The 27621-nt window shown below is 44.3% G+C and overlaps 1 protein-coding gene across 1 annotated transcript in view; it reads right to left on the bottom strand.

Moving 5' to 3' along the window:
* Positions 1 to 250: 250 nt before the first annotated feature.
* Positions 251 to 27621, bottom strand: part of DNAH8 (dynein axonemal heavy chain 8) — a 219412-nt gene continuing 192041 nt past the window's right edge. The window contains 6 exon segments of the mRNA XM_032462995.1: positions 251 to 672; positions 3624 to 3745; positions 13589 to 13778; positions 13870 to 14022; positions 17653 to 17809; positions 25415 to 25575. Coding sequence (XP_032318886.1) covers positions 385 to 672; positions 3624 to 3745; positions 13589 to 13778; positions 13870 to 14022; positions 17653 to 17809; positions 25415 to 25575 — 1071 coding nt within the window. The 3' untranslated portion in view covers positions 251 to 384.

Below are 27621 nucleotides of genomic sequence, written 5' to 3'. Positions count from 1 at the left end.
GAGAGTGGTTTTTCACTTGAGAGAAAAGTTTGCATCTCCTAGACTCCTTTTAGGATGCAACAAATAGACACTTTTAGTTTTTAAAAATTCAATCCTTCCGAAGTGTTCTAATATGAAGACAGGACTTTCTCTTAAAAAAAAAAAAAGAAAGAATTATAATGGAATATGATTGCCTGGAATAAAAAGCATCACTTTAGGATTGTCTTTTTAAATATCAATATGAGGGAAAACACACACACACACAAGCAACTGCAGGACATCAACTGTTTAATTTAGAAAGAGTAATCAAGCAATTGTCAGGGAGAAAAGACACCCATCGCCCAGTCTCTTAACAGCACCGGCTGCCCACATGGCTCCTGGCGCCCTTGGCAAGTGGAAATGAACTTACTTGATGTCACACAGAAGGGCCACACCTCTCAGGATCCAGTGATCTGGGGACAGGACGGTTCGCAGATAGACCACGGTGATGAAGGTCAAGTCCGTTCGCCTGGGTTTCTTGTAAATAGGGCACACGTACAGCTTGGGGTCCTTGGGCGCCGTGGAGTTAATGGCAAAGATGTGCAGCACGGGCAGCTGTGTGAAAAGCACCTTGGGGGTGGATTCTGTGAGCTTCCCGTTCCGTCTGTCCCAGGCTGCTCCGTCCATGTAGAGCCCGTAAATATACACGCCTTCCTGGAAGAGTCAGGCATTAAAGTAACAGGAAATTTTAAAAAACGTAGGTGCTGTGAGATGGGCATCCATAATTTGGAAAGAAAACATATACCAATCTTAAAACGCTACACCCCTTGGCACATTCCATTAGCAAAATGCTGAGTCCAGTGTTCCCCTGTGGCATAGCTTGAGGCCGTGAGCTCCTATTAGTGGTAACTTGAGCCTGGAGGTGGCCTGCCTGGGGCTACAGATTTAGCCAGCAGCACCAAATCACCTCTGCAGGGAGAAGAAAGTCTCCAACAGGTGTGGTCTGGGTCGGTGTAGGATGGGAGCCCGGAGCAGAACTGGGTGCCATGCAGGATTTCAGCCTGCGCTGGACAAGTCAACATGAGGCTCTAACTTTATCTCAGTCAAAAGAACCAGTGAGATTTGTGCGGCCAGGTCTGGTGAGCAGGAGTCTGAGCGCCCCCAGGGGTGGGTGCGGCAGAGCGCAGGAGCGGGTGTGATGGGCGGTGGATGGGTGGAGGGGGACGATGGATGGACAGACTGGTCCAACAGTGGCTGACCTCATCCTGTGTCTCTCTTTCACACAGCAGGACCTGCCCTCAAGGTCCTTACCATTAAATCAGGAGATAGGACACACACACACACAGAACAAGATGTAAAAGACAGGACTTGAGTACCAGCACACACTTGTTAGAGGGGCTGCAGGATGAACAGCACCAGCGGAGGCTGAGTGCAGTGACTTGAGGTGAGAGTCATGTGGGCTGGAGTGCTCGGGGGTCTTGGTGGAGAAGATGGCCTTGAATCGGGGCCTTGAAGGGTGGCTGTGTTCGGAAAGATGGAGGAGAGAGGGTGGGCATCCCAGGCAGAAGCAATACTACAAAGAAAGGCAGGATGGGGATGGGCAGGAAAGCCTGAGCATTTTATTTAGCAGAGGGTTCAATGGTTATAGAGTAAGTGAGGGCTCAACCCTGGAAGAGTCTAGACGCCAGACTGAAGAGCTTGAACTTTATCTCGTGGGCAGCAGGGAGCCGTAGAACACGTATTCAGTAAGAAAAAAAGTCTGAAGGGAATCATGGCGGAGACTCCAATGATCATGTAAGCTCGTAAGATATACTTATATAGGAGACAGTGACCATTTTTCCATTTCCAGTGAGGATCAGCTAAGAGGAAGAAAATGTAGATTATAATAGAAGAGAGGGAGATTAGCGGCACAGTGTTTTCCGGCACCCCATTGTGGCCCAACAGTACAAGAGCCGTACTTTTTGAACCCAAACCTGAAGTACATGATTTGACAGTAAAATCAGGGGCAATCCCAGAAATCAGGTCCTACGATTACCATCGTTATGTCAGCAGGTAACAACTATTACACAAACAGTGCAACTACTCAGGCATCCTCCGACAATAAACTGGATCCCTCCTGGGCTCCTTTCAATCTCAGAACTTTACAAAGCCATAGTTAGAAGGTGCAGTGGATTAAACAGTGTCTCTCAAAGACTCATGTCCACCTGCAGCCTCGGCACGTGACTATTTGGAAATGGAACCTTTGCAGATGTAATTAAGGTCACAGAGGATTAGGGTGGGCCCTGACATCCAATATGACTGCTGTCCTTACAAGAAGAGGAGAGGCCACAAAGAGACACACATAGGGAAGGAGGCCACGTGATGAGGGAGGCGGAGACTGGAGGGCTGCAGTTACAAGTTAGGGAACTCCGAGGACTGACAGCAACCACCAGGAACAGAGACAGAGGCATGGGACAGGTTCTCCCTCAGGGCCTTTAGAAGAAACCAGCCTTGCCGATGCCTTGATTCTGGACTTCTGGCCTCCTGAACTTTGAGAAAATAAATTTCTGTTGTTTTAGGTTACCCAGCTTGTGGTACTTTGTTACAGCAGCCTTAGGAGACGAATACAGATCTCGGTACCGGGAGACGGGAAGCTGCTGTAATAAATGCCTGAACACATGGACGTGACTTTGGAGTTGCATGATGGGAAAAAGCCGAAAGAATTTTGAGGGGCATGATTGAAAGAGCCTGGGTTGCCTTGAATCTAAAGATGTTGGTGGAAATATGAATTTTTAAAAAAGTGGGATTTCTGGGGATTGAACCTGAGACCTCATACATGCCAAGCACACCGTCTACCACTGAGTCATTACCCTCCCCTGAAACACAGAGATGCTTCTGGTGTGATCTCAGACAGAAATAAGGACCATGCGACTGGAAACTGGAAGAAAGGCAGTTCTTGTTACAAAGTGGCAGAAAGGGCCAGACCTGGGAAACTGTCTGGTCCAACTCCCTGCTTTGACAATTGAGGGAATGAAAATCAAAGAAAGAGAAAAGGCGACTAAGATGTTTTGGGCACCTATGTGGGGTCCACCAAGGCCAAATGATCCCACTGAATTCTCACAGACATCTTTACTGAGGTTGAATTACCATCCACATTTTACAGATGAAGAGGTTGAGGCCCAAAAGTTAAAGAACTAGCCTGAGTTCAGAGGGCAGCTAAGTGTCCACCCAGTGGCTCCCAGTGGTGTCTGCCTATCTCAGCGCCCCTGCCCTTCCCCCAGCCAGGCATCCTTCCCCCCCTCCCCGGGGTCCCGCAGCTGGTGGGGACCCTGCTGGAACTGGCCTCAGAGCTCAGGACTGCTAGTCCTGTTAGTGTCTTCTGCCCTGGACACTTGTCAGTTCTGCGAATACCCCAGAGACCTGTGGAAAACCCTTTTCAGCAAACACAAGGATAACTTGTAACTACAAAGACATGCAGTCTGGGGAGTTCTCAGTGCTTGTCATTCATTCCCACTCTGGCAAATGGAAGAGGCTTTAGCACTGAGGTCTCCTGGTTACAACCGAGGACACCCTTGCTGCAAAGCCGGAGGACCTTAACGGAGACCCTCATAGGTCAGTGTTCAGCGGGACCTGAACTTTGAGCCCCCGCTCCAGAGCGGTGCCTGCTCTGGCCCAGTGGCACGTACCGCAGGGGGCGACGTGATCTCCTCCTTGGTCTGCCGCAGAACCTCGTTGTGGATGGTCACAGTGTCCAGGGCCCAGCCTTTGTGGGCGCGGGTCACTTCTTGCCTCATTGCTGTGAGGAAGCCTTAAAAGAAAGAAAGAAAAGAAATGATTCTGATGCCCTGGACCATTCTAGGAACAAGAAGGGGAGTGGTGTTGTTAGCTGCTAATCAGTCTTCAAATGTGTGCCCATCTGAGAAGAGCTGAGATCAAACCTCAGGGGGCACATTTCTTTCAGTGTTTTGTTTCAGTGAGCTAAATACTTCCTGCCAGCTGACAGCGAGACAGCAGCACCGCCTCAGACAAGGTCTTGGTTTAAAATTCTCCTGGGGTTTCAAGGACTCAAGTCTTCTAAGGGCTGTAATCCAGTCCCAGCTCACAGTTCCTATCTGAAGATACAGTGTCTGGGAATAATACTGGAATGGTAAAAATATTTTGAGAACAGCATCCCAATTAAAACTTGAAATCAAACCGTTATCAAGCGTCTGTTTGCTATCACGAAACAATTTCATTTAGTCTAAGGAAATAAGGCATAATACCAAAACAGAACGCCCGACTTTCAATTTGATCAAACGAAGCAATCACCCCGGAAAGGAAAGCTACATGTTTTAATGTGTGTAATACAGTTATTTTAAGACAAATACACGGTTCTGTATATTGTGGCTTCTCTTTAAACTTAATATCTGCAAACCATGCCATTCAATTCTTCAAGAGAAATCTTTCTTGGAGAGTAGCATCTGATGCTTAAAAACTGTACCTTAAATTTCAAAATGGACTTCAAAAATCTTAGGAAAATTTATCTGTGGCCGACATATTCCATTTTGGCCTCAGTGTCCATATTGGAAATCATGAGGTGCTTTACTCACAATCACAAGTAAGTTTTGGAATGTGTATGTCCCTACTACTCCTAGACGGGTGAACTCTGAGGACTTTTATGTACAAACCAACACATGAGTGATAATATTTTATCAGGTTTGAATGGGAGTGGGAAGACTAGGGGGAGCTGTGAGGCTTAATGGCAGGGAGCGAGTTAATATCCCCTAGAACTGGAAGGAAAGAATAGGCCCCTAGTGAGAGAGTCGCGTTCTCTCCCTTCTCAAGTCCCACCCTCATTATTAAATTAGACACTTGGGGAGGCACTCATTCATTCATTCATTCGTTAAGTTTCTTATGAGTGGCCACCATGTACCAGGCACTGCTCTAGATGAGATGACACGAAGATGAAGAGGCAGTCCATGGACCCTGCGCTCAAGGACCTAAGTTTAGAGGGAACGTGGAGGGAGGCAGGACACACAACACACCCATGAGCAGAGAGGTGAGAACAAAGTGGACCAGTTAGGAAGGCAGCTCGGGGAAGGCTGAACTGAAAAGATGAAGTTTCAGGTGAGTCTTGAAAGGGTTACGTGGGAGTTTTCCAGATGGGACAATTCCAGTGAGAGGAAGAGCATGTGCAAAGGCACGGAGGTCTAGGCTAAAGGTTGGGCAATGATGGCAGATCACGTTAGAACAAAGGTAGAGGCGGGATTGTTCACGGTCAGCATTTGGACTTGACTTTGTGGAGGGCAGGAGGCCACTGAATATTTGAAGTCGGCAAATAATCTGGTTGTCTTGGCATCTTAAAAGTTTACTCAGAGCTCTCATGAAAACAGGATTTGGAGTGCTTGCATTAATCCAAAGAAAAGTTGGTCAACCTAATCAGAGTAGCTGATTAAAGGACTTTTATAAATGATTCTTATAAAGCTATAGTTTCATGAAACCGAGAGTGCCTAGTAGGAAAGGATGATTTTATGACCCAAAATGCTAACTACAGGGAGTCGGAAACATTGTAGAAGTCTGCCTGGGAGCAACTGTGGGGCAATGCCCATCCCTACTTCATGTGTGGCGTCACTTGAGATGACCCCATCAGCATGTGATTATGCTGACCTCCGTTTTAAAAACTGGAGTTCCTATTATTTAGCAGTAAACATTTTGTGTGTCTGGTAGTCAATGGTGTATATGACCACAATAATAAAATCCAATTCTCCCTTCTAAGTCACTCCATAAAAATGTCATTTTCATCATTCAACATTAAGCCTGCATCCACATGGGGCATCAGACACCGTGCAACCAAGTAGAGTACTTGGAATGAAACTGACCCTATTTTATGATATCAGTGATCTATGAATCTACAAGGTCATAATGCACAAGAAATGAATCCTCGTCTTAACCATCCATCTGCATAAGTCAAAAAATTGGATTTTTCTATAATATTTTAAGTTCCAAACAAGTTAGAAACTTGACCTCACTCCATATGGCAGTCAGGACAAAGCCACGGGTGCCAGGTGAGGGATGAGGACTCTCTCACATAACACGCCTGTGACAAAGACGGTAGTCATTGGTGGAGAGCCCTGAAAAGCTCTAGTGCAATTAAGGGAACCATCTCTCTTCTCCCTACTTGGGAAAAGGTGTGATGCTGTCTCGCTGACTTCAACAGCAAGCCTCCTAATGTTTAGGAAGCACATGCCAGTAGGCGGAATCTAGAATAGCCACTACCTTGAGCTATTAAGAAAGGAAAATGTTAAACAAATAATTTGAGGCCTGAGAGTGGAGGGTAGGAAACTTTCATGGGCCATTCCCACTCAGAACATGGAGAAGACATGTATTTTTTTCAAGTCTTGATAGCTTTGCTTTGGCTTCCTAAAAAGAACATGATTTTGCAGAATTCAAACTGCAGTGAATCCTATGAATTGTTCATTATTGAATCTAAAAAAGGAATGACCACCTTTCTTGTAGACATAGCAAGTCTAATGGAATCAAAATCTGTTTTCTGAAGCCTATATAATTTTAAAAGACTACTGATAAACTTTTCTTTATAAAAACTTGGAAAGCAGTACTTTTGTCTTGGTACCCATTTAATTTTAATAATTCATAAACTAAGTTTCAATCATCAGTGGTGGGAAAAGTGATTCAGACGTTCATATCTGACTCTGAAGTGAGAAACAAAAAGTTGGGGAAAGTCCTCAACCAAAATAACCTCCTATTCTTCGTGAGATTTAACCACCCACGTGAAAAATGGGCAATTTGACTATTCAAACATTTGAGTGACATGTGGTCTAAATAAGGTGCTTTAAAAACGTTTTCCCCCCTTCCAACTCATACAGTGTAAATGAGTTCTTAAGACACTTGTCAACCTTGTTCTTTTTTTAAAAAATGCACTTTTAAGCTAGGGTTATACTTTGGAAACTTGGGTCTAAAACAACACTTGTTATGTCTTGATTTCTGTAACAGTTGTGACCCAACAGTTCGGCAGGCCAGTTACTGCTGTTTGAGCCGTGCAATCAGTTGGCTTGAAGAAAGCCTTAGAGTGCTTTCAGTATCAACTCAAACAAGGTCTTGGAAGAGATGAAAGAAATAACTAATCAGGAAGGTCGCTCTTCTTGATTTTAAGTTGTATTCTGTAATGATGGTCCTATAGGCAGCTTTTTTTTTTGTTCCTTAATAAATGAACTAGTCCTTATGTAATGGGGCTTAGGTTGGACAGTATTTCCTGTCTTATCAGCTAATAAGCCTCTCACTAGCATCCTGGATGATGAGGAGAAATGATGTTCCTGCCATAAGTTTATGACAGGCAGTTTTTCCCTCAAATGAGAGGCAAATGGAGCTCATTGGTAAGTTAAATAAAAGGTCAGAAATCATTAAACAAAGATGGGGTTGATGCACCCGGTTGAATAAAAATGCACTGGGCACCTTTCCCGATGCTTTGCTTGATGCTGTAAGGCAGGGATCTTAAACCTGGCTGAAAATGAGAAATATCTGGGAAGACTTTAAAACTCCCGATTCCCAGGCCATAGTCCAGGACAATAAAATCAGAATCTCTAGGGGTGGGACGTAGGCATCAGTCCTGTTTTAAGGCAGGCTTCTTAAACGTTAATGTTTTTAGGTATCACTTGGGCAAGGAGCGTTTAGCAAAACACTGGTTCTGATTTGGTAGGTAGGTCAAGGGAGGGGCCTGAGGATTTGCATTTCTATCAAGCTCCCAAGAGATGTCGCTGCTGCTGGCTGGTGGACCACACACCAGGTAGCAATGGTCTAAGGTCCTGCTATCACTGGTCTGTATTAAAAGTTCCCCAGGTGATTCTCTGTGCACACAGGGCTGAAAGCCTCTGCTCTGTAAAAAGGTCTGGATGACAGGCCATGGAGAGATCACTGACCCACATCTGTTTTCAAAACAAATCTTGACAAGTAAGAAGAGAAATGCCCTGTGATGCAAGCCAAATATTAGGAAGGCTGTCAGTAATTCAAGCTGACTCTTTCCAGAGTCCCCTGAGACGTGTGTGTTCTCTGAGATGATCCAGGACACGACTGGCTCTGGGAAAACCTGAGTACAAGCCGGAGAGCCGGGGGCTGATTCTCTCCAGGTTGGGATCAGCTAACCCCGCCACGTCTCACGTGCCTAATATACCTCCCCGCACTGCTCTACCGTCTCCGTGTGCCCTTTACGCTCCCTCTCCCTCCACCCAGCCTCGCACCCCTCCCCTCCCCCCCAAACCTTTCCACTGTTCCCTCTGGAGTGGTTCTGAGGTTAACAAACTCTCCCATATTTTCCACCTCTTCACAGAACATTCTCTCTAACCGTCTCCTTGTTGATAAAGCCATTTTTGGCCCTATCTTACTTGACTTCTGGCAGCATCTGTGAGTCCTTCCTACCCTCCCCTCTCATCTTCCATCACACTGTGCATTCCTGGTTTCCCTCTTCCAAGCTGTTTGGATGTGCGGGGACTATTCACAAGAGTTGGCGTGATCTGGAGGATGGTGATACACAAGCAAGTAGAGCAGAATCCCAGTGAGGATGTGGTTTGGGATGGACAGATGGTAGTACTGGTGAGGTTCGCGGAGGATGGGACAGTCTACGCTGGCAGTTGGAAGCAAGAATCAGAAGCTAACACTGGGATTTCAGATGAGCTGGTCGTTAGCAGAGAGGAACAGCTGTATCTGTGAGAATGGCTGAGGTCAACGGAGGGACCAGAGCCAAGGGCAGAACCTGCCTGGGAAGAGTCCACAAAGTGGGCTGTCAAGCAGCCCTCTGAGAGGTAGGAGCACCAAGGAAGGTAATGGATGGAAGCCAAGGTATGAATGAGTTTCCAGAACTGGCACCCTCCTATAGTCGAGGGAGGGGAATGACGTTAGCGGGAGGGTCACTAGATTTGGTGGCCTCGGAGAGAGCAGTTTCAGTATAGTGAGGAGGCTGCCAGCTTATGAGGGACTAGTGGGTTGGTAAGGAAGGTAACCACGTGCAGAGGCTAGAATTACAAGGGATGTGGTTGTGACTGAAGCTGGTGCGTCTAAGCCCCTTACACACAAAGGCAAGAAGGATAGGCTGTTATTCACTTTGGAGGCATTTCTAAGGTGTCCAGCATAGTCCTTCTATTGTTCTGTGGTTGGGGACACGGCAGGTGAGCGCTAACGTCTAGACTGAGAACCCTGAGGTCCCTTCGCCCAGATTCCCTCAGACATTAGGGGCAGCTCTGGTTCAGCAGCAGTATCTCTGGGGCGTGCTTAGGATTGTCGCGAGGTTAGAAGAAATCCCCCAGTCCCTTCCAGTCCTAAAGTTCTACTAACCCTGGTGCACTTTTCTACCCAACAAACATCCGGCTTTTACAACTATTCTCAAGACAGGCATTCAGAAATTGCCGATAGCTGCCGGTGCTGCCCTGAAAACACACAGGCAAGAGGTTGCAGGTGATTTTCACACGGACAAAAGTGACCCATCTCCTTGCTTCAGCAAAGTCCCCTCTAACTGAAAATCTTGATTTGTATTAGTGAGTAAAAAGCAGTCGCTGATATCTGCTACAACAGACTGGCGTGACTTGTCAAGACACTGAGGAAAACAAAAAACAAGACAGAAAAACTAGCACAGTTTGGCATCCAAATGGCATCAAGCCCAAGACTGAGCTAATAAACATTTGGAAAATAATGATACAGCATGGTTCAGTCTGACACAGAGGTGTGACACCCGGGGAGCACGTCCAGCCTCTGCCTTCCTTTCATTAGCAGCGCCTGTGAGTCATACCGAACGTCAAATGGCAAAGCAAGTCTATCAGTTAAGAGGGTCTGAGAGCCAGGCAATCCCCTGGCTTGAAGTCAGGCTCATTACCACTCATCATCTTTTGAGTTTAAACACATCCTTACCTATGAGACAGACAGACATACAGACACACACACACACACACGTGCACACACACACACACACACACACACACACACATCAGATTCTAAATTACATGGTGCTCTGGGAAAGATACACCTGTGGGAACAAGAGGCCAAATAAATCCTCTGAGAACCCTCAGCAGCACAATCTTAAACAACATGTGTTCCCATGACTGCTAGGAAAGCCCAGTGGGGCACAGAGGTTCTCCCGGGTCCGAGTACTCCCCTGGGAGGCAGATCCAGGCACTGCCCAAAGCTGTGCCACTGAACAAACACTATAGGGTCATGGGTACAGAGAGCCCAACCACTTCACTAATCAAACCTAACTGCCACATGGTTGAGCTCATCAACTGCTACAGAAAGGACTGTGAAGTGGGCTGAGAATACTAGGTTAGGTCCAAGGTGGCTGGCTGACTCAGCGTCTTCAATGTGATGAAACTCCAGGCCACCAAGAGGCGACAGAGCAGGGCACCGACAGCATGAGCTCAGACACAGCGGAGGGGCAAACAAAGCCTGTCAGCTGTCCCTGTGGCACCGCGAACCACAAAGCCACTTGGGCCTTGAGGGGCCCTCACTGGAGGCACGACGGGAAACCCAGCAGACAGTAGTGGACGTCATGTGACATTGTAAGAATACAAAACAAATGGTCACAGGTGAAAAGAACATTTTCGAGTATTTTATATTTTAGGTGATTTTGACTACACGTCTGTGACAAAACTATGGCCTCTTTGCAAACTGTACTGTTTTACTTAAACATGGTTTTTTAATTTAAAAAATCTACTTAAATGTTTTTGAGCCCCTAAAATTACTTCACTGAAGGGGACTGAGTTAGAAGATACAAAGCCCAGAAGATAGATTCATGCTGAGAAATCAAGTGCTGATGTCAAATGGGCACCAGGGAGGCTTCCAACTGGAAAGGACTTAATCTGCTTGCACACCGCCTATGAACATGCATGGGGGTGCTGGAATCTTGATGTTTTCCAGATTTGGCCAGGTGATATGGAACAGAAAGTAATTCGTCTCTCACATCGAGAGAAGGAAAAGGAAGCAGAGAGGTTAGATTAGTATGCAGGGAAAGTTGCCCTCCACTCTTCTGTGCTACAAACGGAAAGCAATCACAGATAAGAGTGTGAGCCTGTTTGCATGCGTATAAAGATGACATGCTTGAGTCAGTCCAGGGCCTTTCAGGACAGGGAGAGCCATGAGAGAAAGAACCGGAGTTCAACTGAAAACAGAAATGAAGGAAAGAGAAAGGATTAGTATTATTAACTAGTAAAGAAAGTAAGAAAACGGAAGTGTACATCTGTATTTCTATTTCTTTAATTGCTTTTCTGGTTTGTAGTATTTTCTTAACAAATAAGAACAATTAAAAATTAGCTTATATTAACATTTTGATATTTTAAATTAAAAAAAAAAAGCCATCACTGAAAGAGATTGTGTGCTGTGATACAGAACTCATTCATGTGTCTCTACGGAAAGCCAGGGATGAACCAACCCCACTTCCTTGGTTTCTAAATATCAAAAATACACTTAACGATCTCATGCTTTTAAAAATCACTGATCCTCACCCCTCCCCCGAACGCCAAGTCTGCGAACACACCTCTCCACCTGGATGTCCTAGCAGCACAAGCCGGCAGATCCAGGGCTCCTTGCCTTTCCTCCCAGCCTGTCCCTCTTCCAGTGCTTCCGTCCCTGATGCTGCCTTCAGCCTCAGTCACTGCCACTGCCCGCTCTGGCACCTCCTCTGCACCTGGGTAAGGCCCCTGGCTCTTTCCCTGGGACCTGGAAAGGGGATCTCATTGCTCTGGATGCCCTTATTCCAGTCGACCCTTTACATCCTCCTGGGATTATCTTCTGATCTTTGGTGATTTGGGTCCGTCGCCTTTATGGTGCAGCCCAAATTTGCCTGGAAGGCTTCATACCCCAGCCTTACTCCCCACCACCTTTGCTCCTGCTTCCTGAGCTCAGGCCACACTGGTCTTCTTTCCCTGGAGATGCTTTGTCTTTGCTCAGGCCTCTACCTGGAATGCTCTTATCTCCAGTCCCTGCCTCTGCAAATCCAACTCACTGCTTCCCATGTGAAGCTCTTTTCAAGCCCTGCCTCGGCAAAATTGATCCCTCTGTCCTCTGTGCTAGTGTGGTGCTTAGTTCTCACTTGGTGGAGCACTTATCACATTAGGTTAGAGTTGCTAATGTGTCTGTCCTACCAACCAGATTACAGGCTCCTTTAGGGCAGGAATCGGGTGCCAACTCTCTCTCTGTTGAAAGCATCTAGCAGAGGCGCTGGCAGATGAAAGGTGGTTGACAATCCTAATCAGGTTAAATGTTATTTCTTCAGGCTCCCAAGCCAGGAATTACCTGGTGACAACCCACTCAAATTGAGGGCTGGTAAGGAGGAAGGAGACTCGTAAGAAGACACACAAAACAAAATCTGAGAACTGTAATAAAAAAATTTTCCTCCCCAAATTCAATGGAAATTCTAGGAGAAAAGTAGATAAGTGAAATCTGGGGGCTGTCCTTTACAAATCTAATGTCTATTGGCATAGTAAGATGCCATGTATAATTTGTTAAGCTCATAAAAACCACCATGGGTAGTGTTTTAAATTTAGAAAATGTTAAGGCATTTGAAAATGCATGAAGTGAATGAATGTATGTATACAGAGGACAAATAAATGTATACTATTTGTTTAAGTATTATTTATGTAAAGAAAAGTGCACAAATCATAAGTTTACAGCTTGATGAATTTTCACCAAAGGAATACAGCCATGCAATCAATATCTAGATCAAGAAGCAGAACATCCCCATACCCCCCGAAGCCCCCTTGTGCCCTTTTGCAATCACTACCTTCTTCCACAAGGGCAACCACTATCCTGACTTTTAACACTGTGGCTCTGCTTTGCCTGTTTTGATTCTTTGTGTAAATGGAATCACACAATAGATATACATTACAATGTGTTCTATTTGACTTTTCCCACTTAATATTACTTTATGAGATTCAAACATATTGCTGCAAATAGCAATAACACACCTTAATCTGTAAGTGTGAATGCTTCCTAAATCATATCACTGATGGAGCTGTGAGGGGCTCAACTGTCAGGAACCCATCATCTCTTCACTGTGGCCAGGAATTACTTGAAGTCAAACTATGCATGTTGTGGTAAGACAAAAAACTGTCCTGTTTCTGAACTTTATGAACCCTATAACTTATTCAGTAAATATTTCTAGAACGAAAAGATAAAGGCAATGGAATCACAAGGCACTTTTTCAGGGGAGGAAAAAAAAACTGAGCAGGGACAGACTCTGGAATTTCATGGAATTAAACTTTTGCCACATGATCGTTTTTGAAATCAGTCTAATTTTCTGAACTTTAGGAAGATTTTGGCATATTTCAGTGCTTCATTTTTGTCATTTTCATAAACATTTAAAGACTAAGGTTTGAACAAAACATTTTTACTATTTCACATTGTCCTAACCACAGACTGATAGGTCGCTGAGTGGGTGAGAAGAAAAGCAGAAGGTTTTGTGCCATATCATGGAAGTGATGTGGCAGAAAGAATTTCAGAACAAATTTGTAAAACAAATACAGAAGGATCATCCGTGGTCTCTAGTCCTGAAAGCACGTGTTCAGCATGCAGCAGGCTGTACCTCTATGTTATTTTATATAACATACATTTATCACACAGGGCTACTATACAACCACCCACATCTTCCAAGTTTGCCTAATATCCCACAAGCACATACCTTGGGGATTAAAGAAACCAGTCATCCAAAACACATTGGGCCTCCCTTCAAATATCCAGGTGGAAAATTGAGCGTTTCTTTCCAAAAGTTCAGTAAACCAGAAGCCCAGTGTGGATGAATCCCAGGACACTCTTTTCCAGATCTGGGGTATACGAGCATCATACATGTTATCCAGAGCATCTCTCAAGTTCTGGAAAAACAAAAAGGTACAGTTAAAATCTAAGAATAAGAAAAAAAATCAAAAAAAGAGGGAAATGACTACTGAGATAATAACAGCTCACCTCACTCATAATGATCGTTCCTTCAATGGCCAATTTTAGATCACTCAGGCTGCTGCGAAGTATTGAGATGACTTTTTGCATCCTGTCAATTTCTTGTCTAAGAAATATGTTCATTGAGTTAAGATGCCCCATCTTTATCAAACGAGCTTTCACCTAAAGCAAAGCATACAGTATGAGGAGATTTTTTAAAAAATCATCTGTTACTTCTCTTCCAATGACCTCTCCCTTCTCTATTCTTTTTCTTCCTCTGGATGTATCTCTACAAGCCCAAATGAACTCTAAAATATCTCTTGCGGAACCGAATTTGCCATTAAATTCCCCATTTGCTGGGCTTCAAAAACTACTGTTCAACTAAAATGATTTATATTTCCTACTGATTGTACTTAGTTGATAATTGGAAATGTACTTTGAAAAGCTGAAATAAAATTGTATGTACCTTTTTTCCCCCCGTTCAGATGATTAAGCACTAAGTGTCAGTTAAATATCCTTTTGCAGTCTAACCCTCATCAGAGTACAGCTTGGAAGACTTCTTTTCCCATAGTGCTTGCAGAGTCGCTGTTAGAAATGTCACAGAAAGTTAACACAGCCGAAATCTTTACAGAACAGTTACCAATAAATATGATTGGCTGCACTTTCCTAAGATCACTGTTGCCCTGGCTAGGGTGACTTAAGGAGAGCCTTTCCTAATCTAATCAATGGAAATATTTGACTTTGTGGGAGAGCCATTAAGCACCTGTCATTTGTTCCTTTTAATATATAATTTATTGACCATTTTGAAGAAATCGATATAAAAGCATCTGGTTGTGAGAACAATAAAATATAACAATTATTGGGAAATAAGCCAATACATACACACAATTCAATTTAGTGACATATGCCCAAGAAAAGATTGACTACAAATACTGGCAAGAACTCATAAGAGATTTGAACTTTCTGCTGGTCACAGTCGAAGAGTTGCCAGAATAGAAGGGGTAAGGATAGACACATGGAGTGGGAGAAAATTCAGAGTGAGGTACCAGTCCAAAGAATCCCCAGAAAGCCGGTAAATGGTAGCATTCCCTGCTGGAGACACCCACTGCCCCTTCTTGAGTCCTGGGATGTTAGAGACAGATGGGCTTCTGGCTCATCCGGACCATCCTCCTCGTTTGACATAACAGGTTTCCTGGCACACTGCAGTGGATGCCTCCAGTGAGTGAGGGATGAGAGGAAAGCAGTGATATAAAACTGAACACCTGGACAGGATGACCTGTGCAGGCAGAGCAAGTGATATTGAAACCTGAGTGAAACATGCCAGTGGAGGTCCCCATCCCATTCCGCACACCAACCTTCAGGTATTTGCCTAAATTCCTGGTTCTAGAACTTCTATTTTTTGCAGGCTCCACTGCCCTGTTCTCATCTCAAGCCCTTCATCCTCCAGTGGCTAAATGGCATGTATCTCATTCCCTTTAAATCATGACTACTCTGGAAATTCACACCTTAAGGAAAAGGGAAATTATGGAAATGCTTGTGTAACACCCACGAGTGAGACATTAAGCCCACACACTGGCTATAATGTCAAATCAATAGACAGGTAGCTTTCAGTATGCTAACAGCCCCAAACAAATCACCTTGCCCTACCTCGGGTTTTAAAAGAGAGACTTTTCTTGCAATAGATACATGCTTAGGAAAAAATTAAGACTCTAGAAAATCTAATTTTAGTACCAATTTTATTTTGAGTATGATTATTATTCCAGCCTAAAATCATCTTTTTATTAATAAGTGAAAGCTCTGCTGTAGTCTTACACAGAATTTTTATTATGTTTCTGAAACCAAGTAGTCTTTTCTACAGTTATGCAGCTCTGCTTTGAAGTACAATTATATTTCAATTATTAAAATTCACTTTACAGACACATTTTTAAGAACACATCTCTTCTGTAAAATAAAAGACACTAAAGAGTAAGTGATCTTGGAAGAGGAAATTCTTTGAGATGTCTCCTAGGACGAACTCCCTCCATCTACCAATCCACTTAGTGACGTCCCTCACACTCAGTCCCTGCTGGGATGTTGCTAGAACAGAGGTCTAGGTGAAGTGGCCCCGACTAACTCTGAACAGCTCAAATTATCCCAAGGTCTTGAAATCCTCCTCTAGTAGTACCAACCTGTGCTCTAGTCATAGACTAAATTTTATTTCACTTTCACATACCAATTTTTAAAATCTTTGAAGGCAGGTATTATGCCTCGTCTGTCTTCTGAAGACCATTTACAATGAATCATAGAAAGCATGTACTTTAATGTTTATCCACTTAAAGAATATTTTTCTCCTCTTACTATAACTATCTCTATGTGAAGTCACCGATTTCAGCATCTTGGCCAAACGCCTTGGTAACCATCTACACAAAGGAAGCAATAATTGTTTTAAGAAGCGAGAAAACTTTTTTTTTTTTTTTTTTTTTTTTATTGTTGGAGGCACTCACTGCAGATGCGGGGCGGTGCTGTAGCCCAGGCAGCCTAGGGGCTCCCAGCTGACAAGTGCATCCTTCCCAGACGCGGAGACACAGGACAGGGTAGACACAGGACCACAGTTACACCTGCATCAGGGCATCAGCCTCTCACTTTTTGGTTGTAAAGCTAAACTTGCTCTAGCCAAGTCTAGGACTCAGATGAAGCACTGACCGTCAGCAGTGAGGGATGGAGGCTGAGAACAGAAGAGAGGAGGCCCTGGATGGCCAGAAGGCACAATCCTGTGTTCTTGCATGAAGGAGGCGGCCAAGTTGGAGGCTGTCTTACAGAACTTTTAGATGGTCCAGAAATTTTACCACAATTAAAGATTTATTTAGATCAGCAGTTCTCAAAGTGTGGTCTGGGGCCCCTGAAAGTCCCTGAGCTCCTATTAGGGGGTCCACAAGGTTAAATTTTTTTCATAGTAATACTAAGACATAACTTGACTTTATACTCCCCTTCTCTGAGGAGTGTACGGTGGAGTTCTCCAGAGGCTACGTGACCCTGGTATCACAACAGATCCAATGCAGAAGCAGATAAGAGGATCTAGCTGCCTTCTAGTAAACTGGATGTTAAAGAGATTTACAAAAATATAAAACAATCCCATTTTTCCCTTTGAATATTTTGTTGTTGAAAGTATACTTATTTCAAAATATGTTATGTTAACATGTAACGGGTTTATTAATGATATTTTACAATAAATTAATATTTTTGAAAAATTTGTTTAAATTTCTAACATATTAAATGTCAGTAGATATGATCCATATAAAGAAGCTATTTGGGGTGCTCAGTCATTTTGTAAAGGAGTCGAGATTAAAAAACTTTGAGAAAAACTGATATTAACAAGCCAACACCTGGGAGGTTCAAGCAGTAGAAAGCTATTGCCATCCAAACTGGGGAGTGAATTCACGTAAACAGCTCACTTTCTGTTACCTGGCTGAGAGGACTAAGAGAATGAAAAGGATGGAGGGCAGGAGACAAAAACAAGGCATCAATTTAAAGAACAGGCAAAGCAGGCTTGAGTAAGAGAGGTGGGGAGAGGTTTCCAGCCTGGAGACCCAAAGACAGAAGTATCCAAAGACAGGAAAAGGGTCTAGAAAAGGCAATTGAGAGAGAAAGCAGAGAAGAAAGGAAAAGTGCAGATCATAATCTGCAACACGCTTGAGCACGGGTGAAGAAGAGAAGACCAGAAAGTAAAAAAAGATTGAGCAGAGAGGAAGGGACTGGAACACACTGTCCCAGGACTGTGCTCAGCTCCGTGGAACACAAAGATGGCCCTGTGCAGCAGGGGGACCGGGGACTTACCTCATGTGGAATGTAGTCAGGAGGCAGCTTGCTCAGCATATCTTCAGATAACCTGTACACAATGGCTTCCCGGGTCTCTCCCATGCCCCCTCCGCTCTCTTTGGGTTGAATGTTGGTAATTGTTTCAAGAACAGCAGAAGCAGTGTTACTCTGATACCTGACAGAGAGAGCGAACTGTTCAGAACTAGCAGGGAAATGCACCTTCAGAGATAATTATCAACACTAAGATGAAATGATGAATCACTTAAATCAAATCCAGCCCAAAATAAAGAAAAAATAAAAAGGAAACTTTACCAGCAACCTACAGGAATGAAAAAACTATAGAGGTCTACTCCACTGCCTCCTGTTGGGACATCGAGAACACCACAGAAGTGAAAGCTCTCCATCTTCAGGGAAAGAGAGCCCACCAGTGTCCATAACATCCAAAGCAGTGCTGTCCAGTCTTGCTCAGAGCTAACTGAAACACTGCATGCTGGACAAGCCCACCTCTTTCATTCTCACCTGCTTCTGGACTGGTTGTAAGAATCTACCATTAAACGATTATTTGTGAGATCAAAGAGCAGCACTCATATTTCTTCACTGAACTATAAATAATTAAAATTTATTTGATCTTTTCTATCTCATTTTTTCACCTTTTCAGGTGTTTTATGGTTTCCAAAGTGATCTGTTGGCATCTATCTACTCCACTTGTCTAGGTGCAGCAACAGTTCTTTAAAAATTCACATATTCAATAAAGATTTACTATGTACCAGGCTCTGAGCTAGGTGCCAGTTACAGTTATGGTAGGTGACTGTCTCATGAATTCGTGTATCTACATTTTCATTGACTCCTGGGGCTGTTTCTTGAGTCAAACAAACCCCAAGTCTAGCTCATTGTTTTATTGCTCCTTTCCCCTCCCCTGACCCGTTTCCTGCCCCATTTCCTTTAACGGCATCAATGTTTGGGCCCAGGTGCCCACCCTACAGATTCAGAGAGAGTGCCTCCTCCTGATGTCATAGTCCCCAGCACTTCTTGGTTTCCAAGTCATTTCTAGCATCTACCTAGAAATTTCCGGCATCTTTATCCCCAGCACCTTCAAATTGTCACAAACTCTTTCGCGTGACGCCCTGAATCTTTGAAAGCCAGTGCGCGTTTGTATCAGCCTCCTGATCAGGTTAGCCCCACTTCAGGCCCCTCCCCTACCATGCTCTAGGCACATCAGACTCAGTTCCCCTGACAAATCCCACCTTTTAATATCTTCATGCCGCTCCTTGAATTGTCCCTTCGTGGGTGTGCCCTAATGTGTGCCTTTTTTCTCTCACCAAGCTGAAGGGTTTCATTTATTTAACTGTTGGTATTTAAGGTGTACAACTCGATGATTGGATAGACATATACACACACACCCCTCCTGCTCACTGTCTTCCTCTTTCCGTGCACTCCGCCCTTCCTGCCCTTCTCCCCACACTGCAGTCACCCCCTCCCCGCCTTCTCTCCAGCCTGAGAACTCCTGCACATCCTTTAAGGCACAGCTCAGATGTGGCTCGTCTCACTAGTTTACTCTGATCCCTAAATTGGAATTTATTGCCTCTTTGCCTTTGTCCTTACAGCAATGTGTATAACACCTCCTGATTTTAGAGTTTACCTTGTCGTACTGTGTAACTACTTCCCTAATAGATGAGGAGCTCCGGGGGCCAGGACTACGTCTCCCTAATTTCTGTGTCCCCAAGCTGGCTGGAGACTACGTTCTCAATAAATACTTGTTTACTGAATTGAGGCCAACTGGCTTGGATTTTATGAAACCTCAGATATAAAAGAGAGCAATTCTCCCATATTTAAAGGGCATGAAAATTTAATTATTTGTTTCTTCTTATGGTAAAAGTATAGTATATTATCATTACTATCTGGTTCCTGGCATCCTCCCATAGACAAAGGGAAATATATGTGTATGTACTCCTCAAAACACAGGAGAATCGGATAGATATAATTTAAATATTAATATATTTAAACACAGAGCTTTAAAATTTAAAGAGAAGAAAATGACAGTAAATTTCCATTCGTACTAAGAAACTCAGAGTTCATTCTTGCTACCTGTTCTAGCCACAAACAAAAAGGGGGAAAGACCCCGTATCTGGGACTCTCAGGAGCTCTCTCTGCTCACCTCCAGCTTGAATCCTCTCTGGAAACATGCTCTGCACCAGTGGCTGGGTGCCAACAGCACACACCAGTGCGGACACAACCTGCCCGCTCTTGGCTGGCGCTGGCCACGTTCACCAGCGCTCCAGGGAAGGACCGATGGGTTTCACCTAAGAAATCACTTTCATGGTGGGTGATTTTATTTTTTTATGAGGTGATCTGAAAATAGTCCTCAGGCTCTGGATGTGAGGACGAAGCCCTGAAAAGCTGACCCATTTTGCGTAAGAGCTGGACAAGCTCTCCAGATCACGTCCCCACCACACCTTTTATTAGGCACAGAATGCTGGGGCTGTACAGGTTCCATTTCTTTTTCTACAAGGTAACTTCATGTTTTGCAAAGGTAGGAAAGGCAGAAGGCTAGTTAGCTAGCTGTAATGGAGAACTGTATCTCTATATGCCTCAAAGCCCAAGGGCTTTCAGGAAAACTATCCCCATAAATGCCATGAGATGAAGAATAAGAAGTCTAATAGTCCATGAGCTTTGGTCTCAAGTTACTTCTAGAAGAAAATTTCTCTTTGGGGTAAATGTGAGAAGCAACTTGTACTGATCTTGTAGCTTTGTGGTTTGGGGGAGATTTCTAGGTCATCTCCGTCAGGTGGTTGAGTCAGGGTCGTGGATAATAGAAATGCAAAACAGCTGAAAAACAGAACGGTCTATAAAATAAACAACCATCTAAAGAGATACTGGTGCACTATCACATCCAAACCAGCCTAAATTTATATACATCTTTGCACGTGAAATGTCAATGAGCATAAATTGTTTAATAAAAATCTGAAACTCAGAAGTCAGCTCATTCTAAAAGGAATACAATTAAATTCATCCTGCATAGAAATGAGTATGAAAGATGTGTTAAGATATTGGATAAATTTCAAAAGGTAGAAAAGAAAGCATAACTGCTAATGAGTGAAAGAGTGAAAATAACTGTTTTTGACATTGAGAGTGTTGAATCTGCAGACTCCTTGGTACCTTGTAAGTCTAGATAATAAAATGTGAATAAACTATGCATTTTTATGGTTCCTGTCACCAAGGCATCTAAGGTCTTGGGAGAGATTTTCCTTATTTTACAGCATTTATTCAGCTGGATTTCCCCCCTCTACTTTAGGGATTCTGCTTTCTCAAGCAAGGATTGAGGAGAAAGACTCATGGCCCCCTTTCCCAAATTTCCCTCCTCCCTCAAATGCATGGATGCTAACTTCAGACTTAGCAGAGTTAGCAGATTTCGATAAGCAGAGACATAGGGTTCTCCACCACAGTCCATTTACAGCCAGTAAGCCTACCTGGAAGCCAGGGTGCTGTTGTATGGGGTGGACAGTCAGGCGGGTTAAATAATTTAGGGTTCCTCTAGCCGAGGACATCCACACAGACTCAGCCAGTGAATCCTAGAGTCCACCCCTCCTCTGGCTAACTGTTGTCTCTGCACAAATGCACTCAAACCTCTCACCTGGGCTCCAGTCCACATGATACACTCTCTCCCCACTCAGGTACATCCCACTGTCTTTCCCAATTCAACACACCCAAACCCAACTCTGTAATTCCCCCTGAAGTGCACTCCTGCTCCAACTCCTCCAACATCCCAGCTCCCAACCAGAAATAACAGGTAACCCTTTACTTCTTTTGTTTCACACAGAACTTGGAGTCACTTCTCAATGGAGTGGGAAGGGTGGCTGGGAGACCAGAGGTAGGTTTTAGCTGGGGAGCTTCGTCCGCTATTGCTTACTGCCTTCTAGTGGCTGGTGGGGGAACAGCGAGCGGTTGGAGCGCAGCCCTCCAGAAGGTTGGCTCAGTTACCAGGAAGAGGGAGGTTGGGGTTACAGTCACCATGTATTTCAGAGACCAGAGAAGAGAAGAATCAAGCCTAGGACAAAGCTCACACAGGGACCGAGAAAACAACCAAACGTGGAGCTTCCGAACAGAGCCTACTGCCTGAGCAGGAGCCAGAAACGGGCCAGGGTCCCTGGAAAGCAGAGGAGGCTAGGGAAGACCCAAGGATGAAGGGGGAAGTGAAGAATGAAGAGAGAAGAGAGTGGGGCCACAGACCTTACGGCCAGCTGGTTGCCTCCAGCAGAAACAAGCCTCCATTTGAGGCAGAGCTACAGCACGTTGTACCCGACCTCACTCAGTGTGACGAGGGACTGCGAGGTCCTGACAGTCCACTCCAGCAGGCCTGCCAGTGATGGCACGGAAGCCTCTGTGCAGAGTTGTGAAGACAGACTTGACAGAAAACAAAGAAGGCTCGCCCTTGTGAGAGTGTGAGATGTCTCTAAGAACACCTTATTATCTAGTTGTGACTTTTGAGCCGTGTTCATGTTTCACGTGTTTAAAACAATCAGCAAAAATGAAAAAAAAAAACCTAAAGTGTAATACAAACAAATGAATGTACCTATATATCACTTGGCAGCATAACCACACAGAAACAACAGCCTGAGCGACTTGAACATAGTGCTCTGTCTACCCTCAGGGGGAAATATTCTGAGGACAAAAAGAACCGCAAAGAAATCTTCACCTCCACTTAGTACGTTTGTTGTTGGTCGTGGTGCTGGTGGAGTAATCTGGAGCAAATGAGTCAACATACTGAAGTTGCTGGGAACCAGAGTGATCCTTATGGGAGAAAGGAGACAGCAACAGGGAAGGAGGGAGGACGAGGACAAGCCCTAATGCGTACAGTTGATACTGGAGTTACTAGTACTAGCTCATGAGGTTTTTAAAAGTACATATTCCTGACCTCTGTCCACTCGGAGGGTCTGCAAGCGCGCGCACACACACACACACACACACACACACGGAGAGAGAGAGAGAGACAGACAGACAGAGAGAATTAGATGTGGTTATATTTGGCTATAGCTGTAGATATATAAATATACAGATATAAATATCAAACATGAAAAAGCAAATGGAACAAGATGTTCACAATTGGTGAACCTGGGTGAAGGGCATATGGGTTTTCACTATACTTGTAGCTTTTCTGACGGCTTATAATAGTTCAAAATAAAAAGTCAAGAGAGAAAAATAGTTTGTCTTTATTATTGCCTCCTATCTGGATTACAATTTGGTTGCCCTTCTCTGAACTTTTTCTAGCTCTGGTTTCTCTCTCTTGAGAGCTGGTGACCAAAACTGCCTGCGGTAATCCAGGCACAGGAATGCCATCCTTATAAGTCAGGGTGAGATGCTTTCACCTCTGTTTTATATACTCCTTGGTAGGATCCTGGAGTACCCACCAGGATCAGATTCTCTGGGTACCAGCTATCAGGACTCCTTGGGTTCTGGCTAAGGATGGAATCAAAGTTTAGAGTCTTCCCATGTGAACAACTTCAATTACTAATTTGTAAGTGCATTAAAACTTATTAGCTATTTTTCTGCCCACTTGCATGAACTCATGAATCTTTCTATAAACCATCCTCATTAGAGGAGGATACTAGGAGAATTTAGTATTGCCCACACAGTCAACAAATATTCCCTGAGCATCAGACGCAGTAGAGCACTGGAGGCACAGTAGTAAAAGTAGACAAAAGTTTCAGACATAATGGAGCTTATGTTAACGATGGCAGATTGACGACTACAGATAAATAAGTAAAAACAGAGTATGTCAGCGCGTGACACAATCTATAGGAAGAAAGGAGGCGAGGAGGATGGAGTCAGGGGTGAGGGGTGGTTGGGGAGTGGCATGCAATTTTAAAATAAGGCAGCCAAGGAAGGCATCAGTGAAAAGGTGACATTTAAACAAAGACCAGAAGAGGTGGAAAGGTGAGCCACAATGATATCTAGGGGGAAGGATGTTCCAGGAAGTGTAGGTATCCTGTGGTGGGAGCCATCTGGACTGAGTGACAGGAAGCTAGCGGAAGCTGGAGCTGAGTGGCACGAGTGAGGGAGAAGGCAGGAGGAGATCCGGCCAAGAGGCAGGAGGCAGATGGGCCTCATAGGTCACCTGTTGGTCATTGTCAGCCTGTGACCTTGACCTGGAGTGAGACAGGAGCTTTATCATTTCCTTCCAATGTGAGACAGTGTTCTGGGCAGAGAGGTGACGTGGTTTGACTCACATTTCTAAAGTCTTAGCTAAAGTGAAAATCCTCTGTGTGCTCTCCTTCAGATACTGTTTAAGTTGATTCTCAAACAGGTCTCAGAGGAAACCTTTTTATTTCTCCACTTCTTTCTTGCCTCCTGCTAACTTATGACAGCCTCTTCAGATAACAGCGAAAGCCACCACCAAAGAGTCACTGTGGTTCTGTCACAGCGTCAGAAATGAGTGTTGGCCATCCGTGGGTCTCTGGGGTCCCATGCCCATGTCTTTGAAGATGAAAAGAGCTGTGGGAGAGATTAGAAGCCACGGAGAAGTGAGAATGAATGTGGGTGACAAAGAGGCCAGGAGGCCACGCCTTGTGCTGGGGTAGGGTGCAAGCTCAGGGTGGAGAGACAATGCAGTGGGAGCAAATGGGACTCTGGGATGCCTGGTAAGGGCTGAAAACCAGAAGGTGGAAATGTCTGCGCCCATCGCAGAGCTGTCAGAAGTGCCACAGCAGGTGGGTGACCAGCAGAGGGGCACAGGGTACTCCTCCCAGGCATCACGGCTTGGGGGCTGCCCCAGGACTCCCGTCGCTTCCATTTCCTGAAACCACTCTGCTGGACATAACTTTGCGGTCTTAGGTTGATGAGCCAGAGTCATGACCACCCAGAGGAGGCTCTCAGCTGGTGCTTCATGGAGCTCTCTCTGCAGAGGTGAGTGGTCTTCTTTTCAGGTACAGGTCTCTGGAGGGATGGGGGTGAGACCTCATCCAAAGAATGTGTTTGAGAAGAGGCATTTCTTATCTCTTCACTCACTGCCTCTTCCCGCCGTGGCCAGAGCAGGGGCCTCACCCTGAGCTGAGACCCCCAGCCTCTCCTCCTGGACTCTGCATCTGTGTCCTGTGTTCCTGTGCTGGCTGCACTGTGCCCACCACAAACAGTTATTTACAGAAGGATGTAGGTGGGCAAGTAAGGGGAAACGGGTGATAAAGGAGAGGATCAAGCAGAAATACAATTCCTCCTCCTCCTCTCTCTTCCCTTCTGGCCCTTTTAGATTCTGTTCATGACCATTTTTTTTCGGAGGGGGGAGGTAATTAGGTATATATATGTGTGTGTGTGTATATATGTACACAAACATATGTATGTTTTAATGGAGGTACTGGGGATTGAACCTAGGACCTCATGCATGCTAAGCATGCTCTACCACTGAGCTATACCCTCCCCAACTATGACCATTATTTTTAATGGAATTTTTGAGGTAAAAGGCAAAGAGCTGGGAGGCTACTGTCCTACCAGTGGAGAGCATCAATACCAATAATACCAACTGGTTTTATGACACGACAGAGGAGAAGGAATTGATGCATAAATTAGAGCTTTAACATTGTCATAAACTCTGGAGCATCAGGATTTAGTGATGGGAGAGCAGGCCAAGATATGACAAAACTGTAACTGGGAGACAGGAAGCAACACTATTTTTCACAGTAAAATAAAAAGAAGGGAAAGGAGACAGATTAAGAGAGAAAATGAAATGCATAGTCTTCGCCAGGCTGGGTTACAAACGATCCTTTCAAATTAAAAAATGCCAGGAACTTACGTGATATCAGCATTAGGGTGAAGCCCAAAGACTTCGGGGTTATCTAGGGATGGCAATGACTGGATATATTCAAAATACTGGTCCAAGGTTTTGCACAAGGGGATTTTATATCCCGTATAAAAACAGAACGATGGTTCAAACATCTTCTCACTGAACCAGACCTATATGGAAGAGAAAACAGGAGGAATAAAATTGATGAACGTCTAAATGAAAACCAAAAATTGCCACTATCGAGGTGATGGGGTCTTCTTATTTCCATTTTAATTGCTTTTTATATTGGGTTTGAAAGTACCTCAACAAAACCACTATAATTATATATGTATTAAGTATAATTTTACATATATTAACCAAAGAGAGAGGCCACAACAAAAAAAAAATAACAAACCTGGGTCTCTGTTTAACACCAAAGAAGATACTTGCTAAGGGTGAAGAGGAGAGAGCCAGCGTGCAAACCCACTATCTGCACCATAATTTGATGACCTTAGAGCCCACTTTTGAAGAGGAGTGGGAAAGTACTGCAGAGCAGGTGAGGCAATAACTACACACAGGAGAGCATGACTGGCATTTTCACTGCCTCCTTTCTCCCCCAAACAGGGCTCATGCTGGGTGCAGGGGCAGTGAGGGGGGGGGTGGCTATGCTCATGCTCAGCGTGGCTATGAGTGCCATACACGGCCAGGAAAACTTCTTGCAGACATCTCCCCTCCCACCGAGCTGGAGCACTCCTTCTGTTAATTAAGTTATGTCCCTGGCCACCAAGCAAATATATCTAACCATCTTATTGTTTGCCTTAAGACATCCCTTTCTCATTCCATATGAGTTGATTATCTGTAAGGTAACAGCAAGAGAGCAAATATATACTTGGTGTGCAGACTTATTCTGAAGAGGGGAAAAAAAATAATGCTGAATGCCCGTGAGCCTGATTTGAGGCAACGACTTCGTGTCAATTGGAGTGATTCTCTGAGTAGCGAGGGAAGTACTGGGATGATGGGAGGAGCAGAACTGCAGGCAGGATGTCCGAGTCACTCAGAGGACTCCAAGTGAAAAGAGATGGGGATTGTGCCTTCCTTTGGGTGGTCACACTTTCTCTAGTGTCCTCCCTCCATTTCCTTCTTCCAGCTTAATTTAGGTCCAGTGATTGCTCTGAAATACCCTGTGTACTGGTTCTCCCTTCCCTTACTCACTGCAGTTCTACCCTATTCAACTCCTGTGCACCAGGCACTGCACTGAGAACAGGAACAGAATGCAAAGATGAGACACACACAGTCCTTTCCTTCAAGGAGCTTGTGACCCAGTAGAGGGATAAGCCAATCACATAATAACCATGATACAAAGTGCGCTAAGTTAAGAGCCAGAGGAAATAAAAATAAGCAAAGTTCCCACGGAGGCTTAAAGCAAGAAGAAAAAATAGCCAGATGGATGTCAGGTAAAGCTTAATCTAGGAGGTGATTTTGGAGATAAGCCTTGTAGGATAGGATTTTGTCAAAGGAACTTGCAACTAGGGAGACCCCACAAGCAAAGGCATAGAATGATGCAAAAATGTGAGGCACATTGGGTAAGTGATGAAATCATTATATTTAAGAGGTAGGACAGGAAAGGTGAAGTGAGGTCATATTATGGATGCCTATGGATGTCAAGGTGAGGACTGGTGTTTAACTTAAGAAATGGGGAGCAGTTGAAAGTTATTAAAAAAAACTGCTATGATTAGGGTCATTATTTACAAAGATTGGGTTTTTAGTGATGTGGATGACTAGGAAGGCAAAGGCCATGGGGTCTTCAGCACACAGACAACAAATGATCACACTGAATTCTGTGTTGCCAGATGACATATGTCTATAAAAGCAAAATGAAGTTTCTTCTTATTTTTCCATTACCTTATTTATATAAATACAAATAGCTGGATTCGAAAACACAAAAACAGTTGAGTCTCACCAAATTTGGAAGACATTTTTGGAATAATTAAAATATAGAAGATGAAGTCTACATGGAATTACTTTGGGAGACTCTAGAAGGTAACCTACGAAGATAAGCAGTCATCCTCCAAGGACAATGAATAAGGTTCTACAATCACTGGCTTTAAGGGAGACACACTGTAAGATGCTGAGAACAGAGAAAACAAACAGGGTTCAAAGATAAGCCCCAAACTGAAAGTTATAGGGACAGAGGATCCGATTTGAAGGCACTGCTTTACAACTGAAGTGATTTTCAT

Source organism: Camelus ferus, chromosome 20 (genome assembly GCF_009834535.1).
Source record: "Camelus ferus isolate YT-003-E chromosome 20, BCGSAC_Cfer_1.0, whole genome shotgun sequence".
Taxonomy (NCBI): domain Eukaryota; kingdom Metazoa; phylum Chordata; class Mammalia; order Artiodactyla; family Camelidae; genus Camelus; species Camelus ferus.
This window is presented reverse-complemented; position numbering and strand designations above follow the sequence as displayed.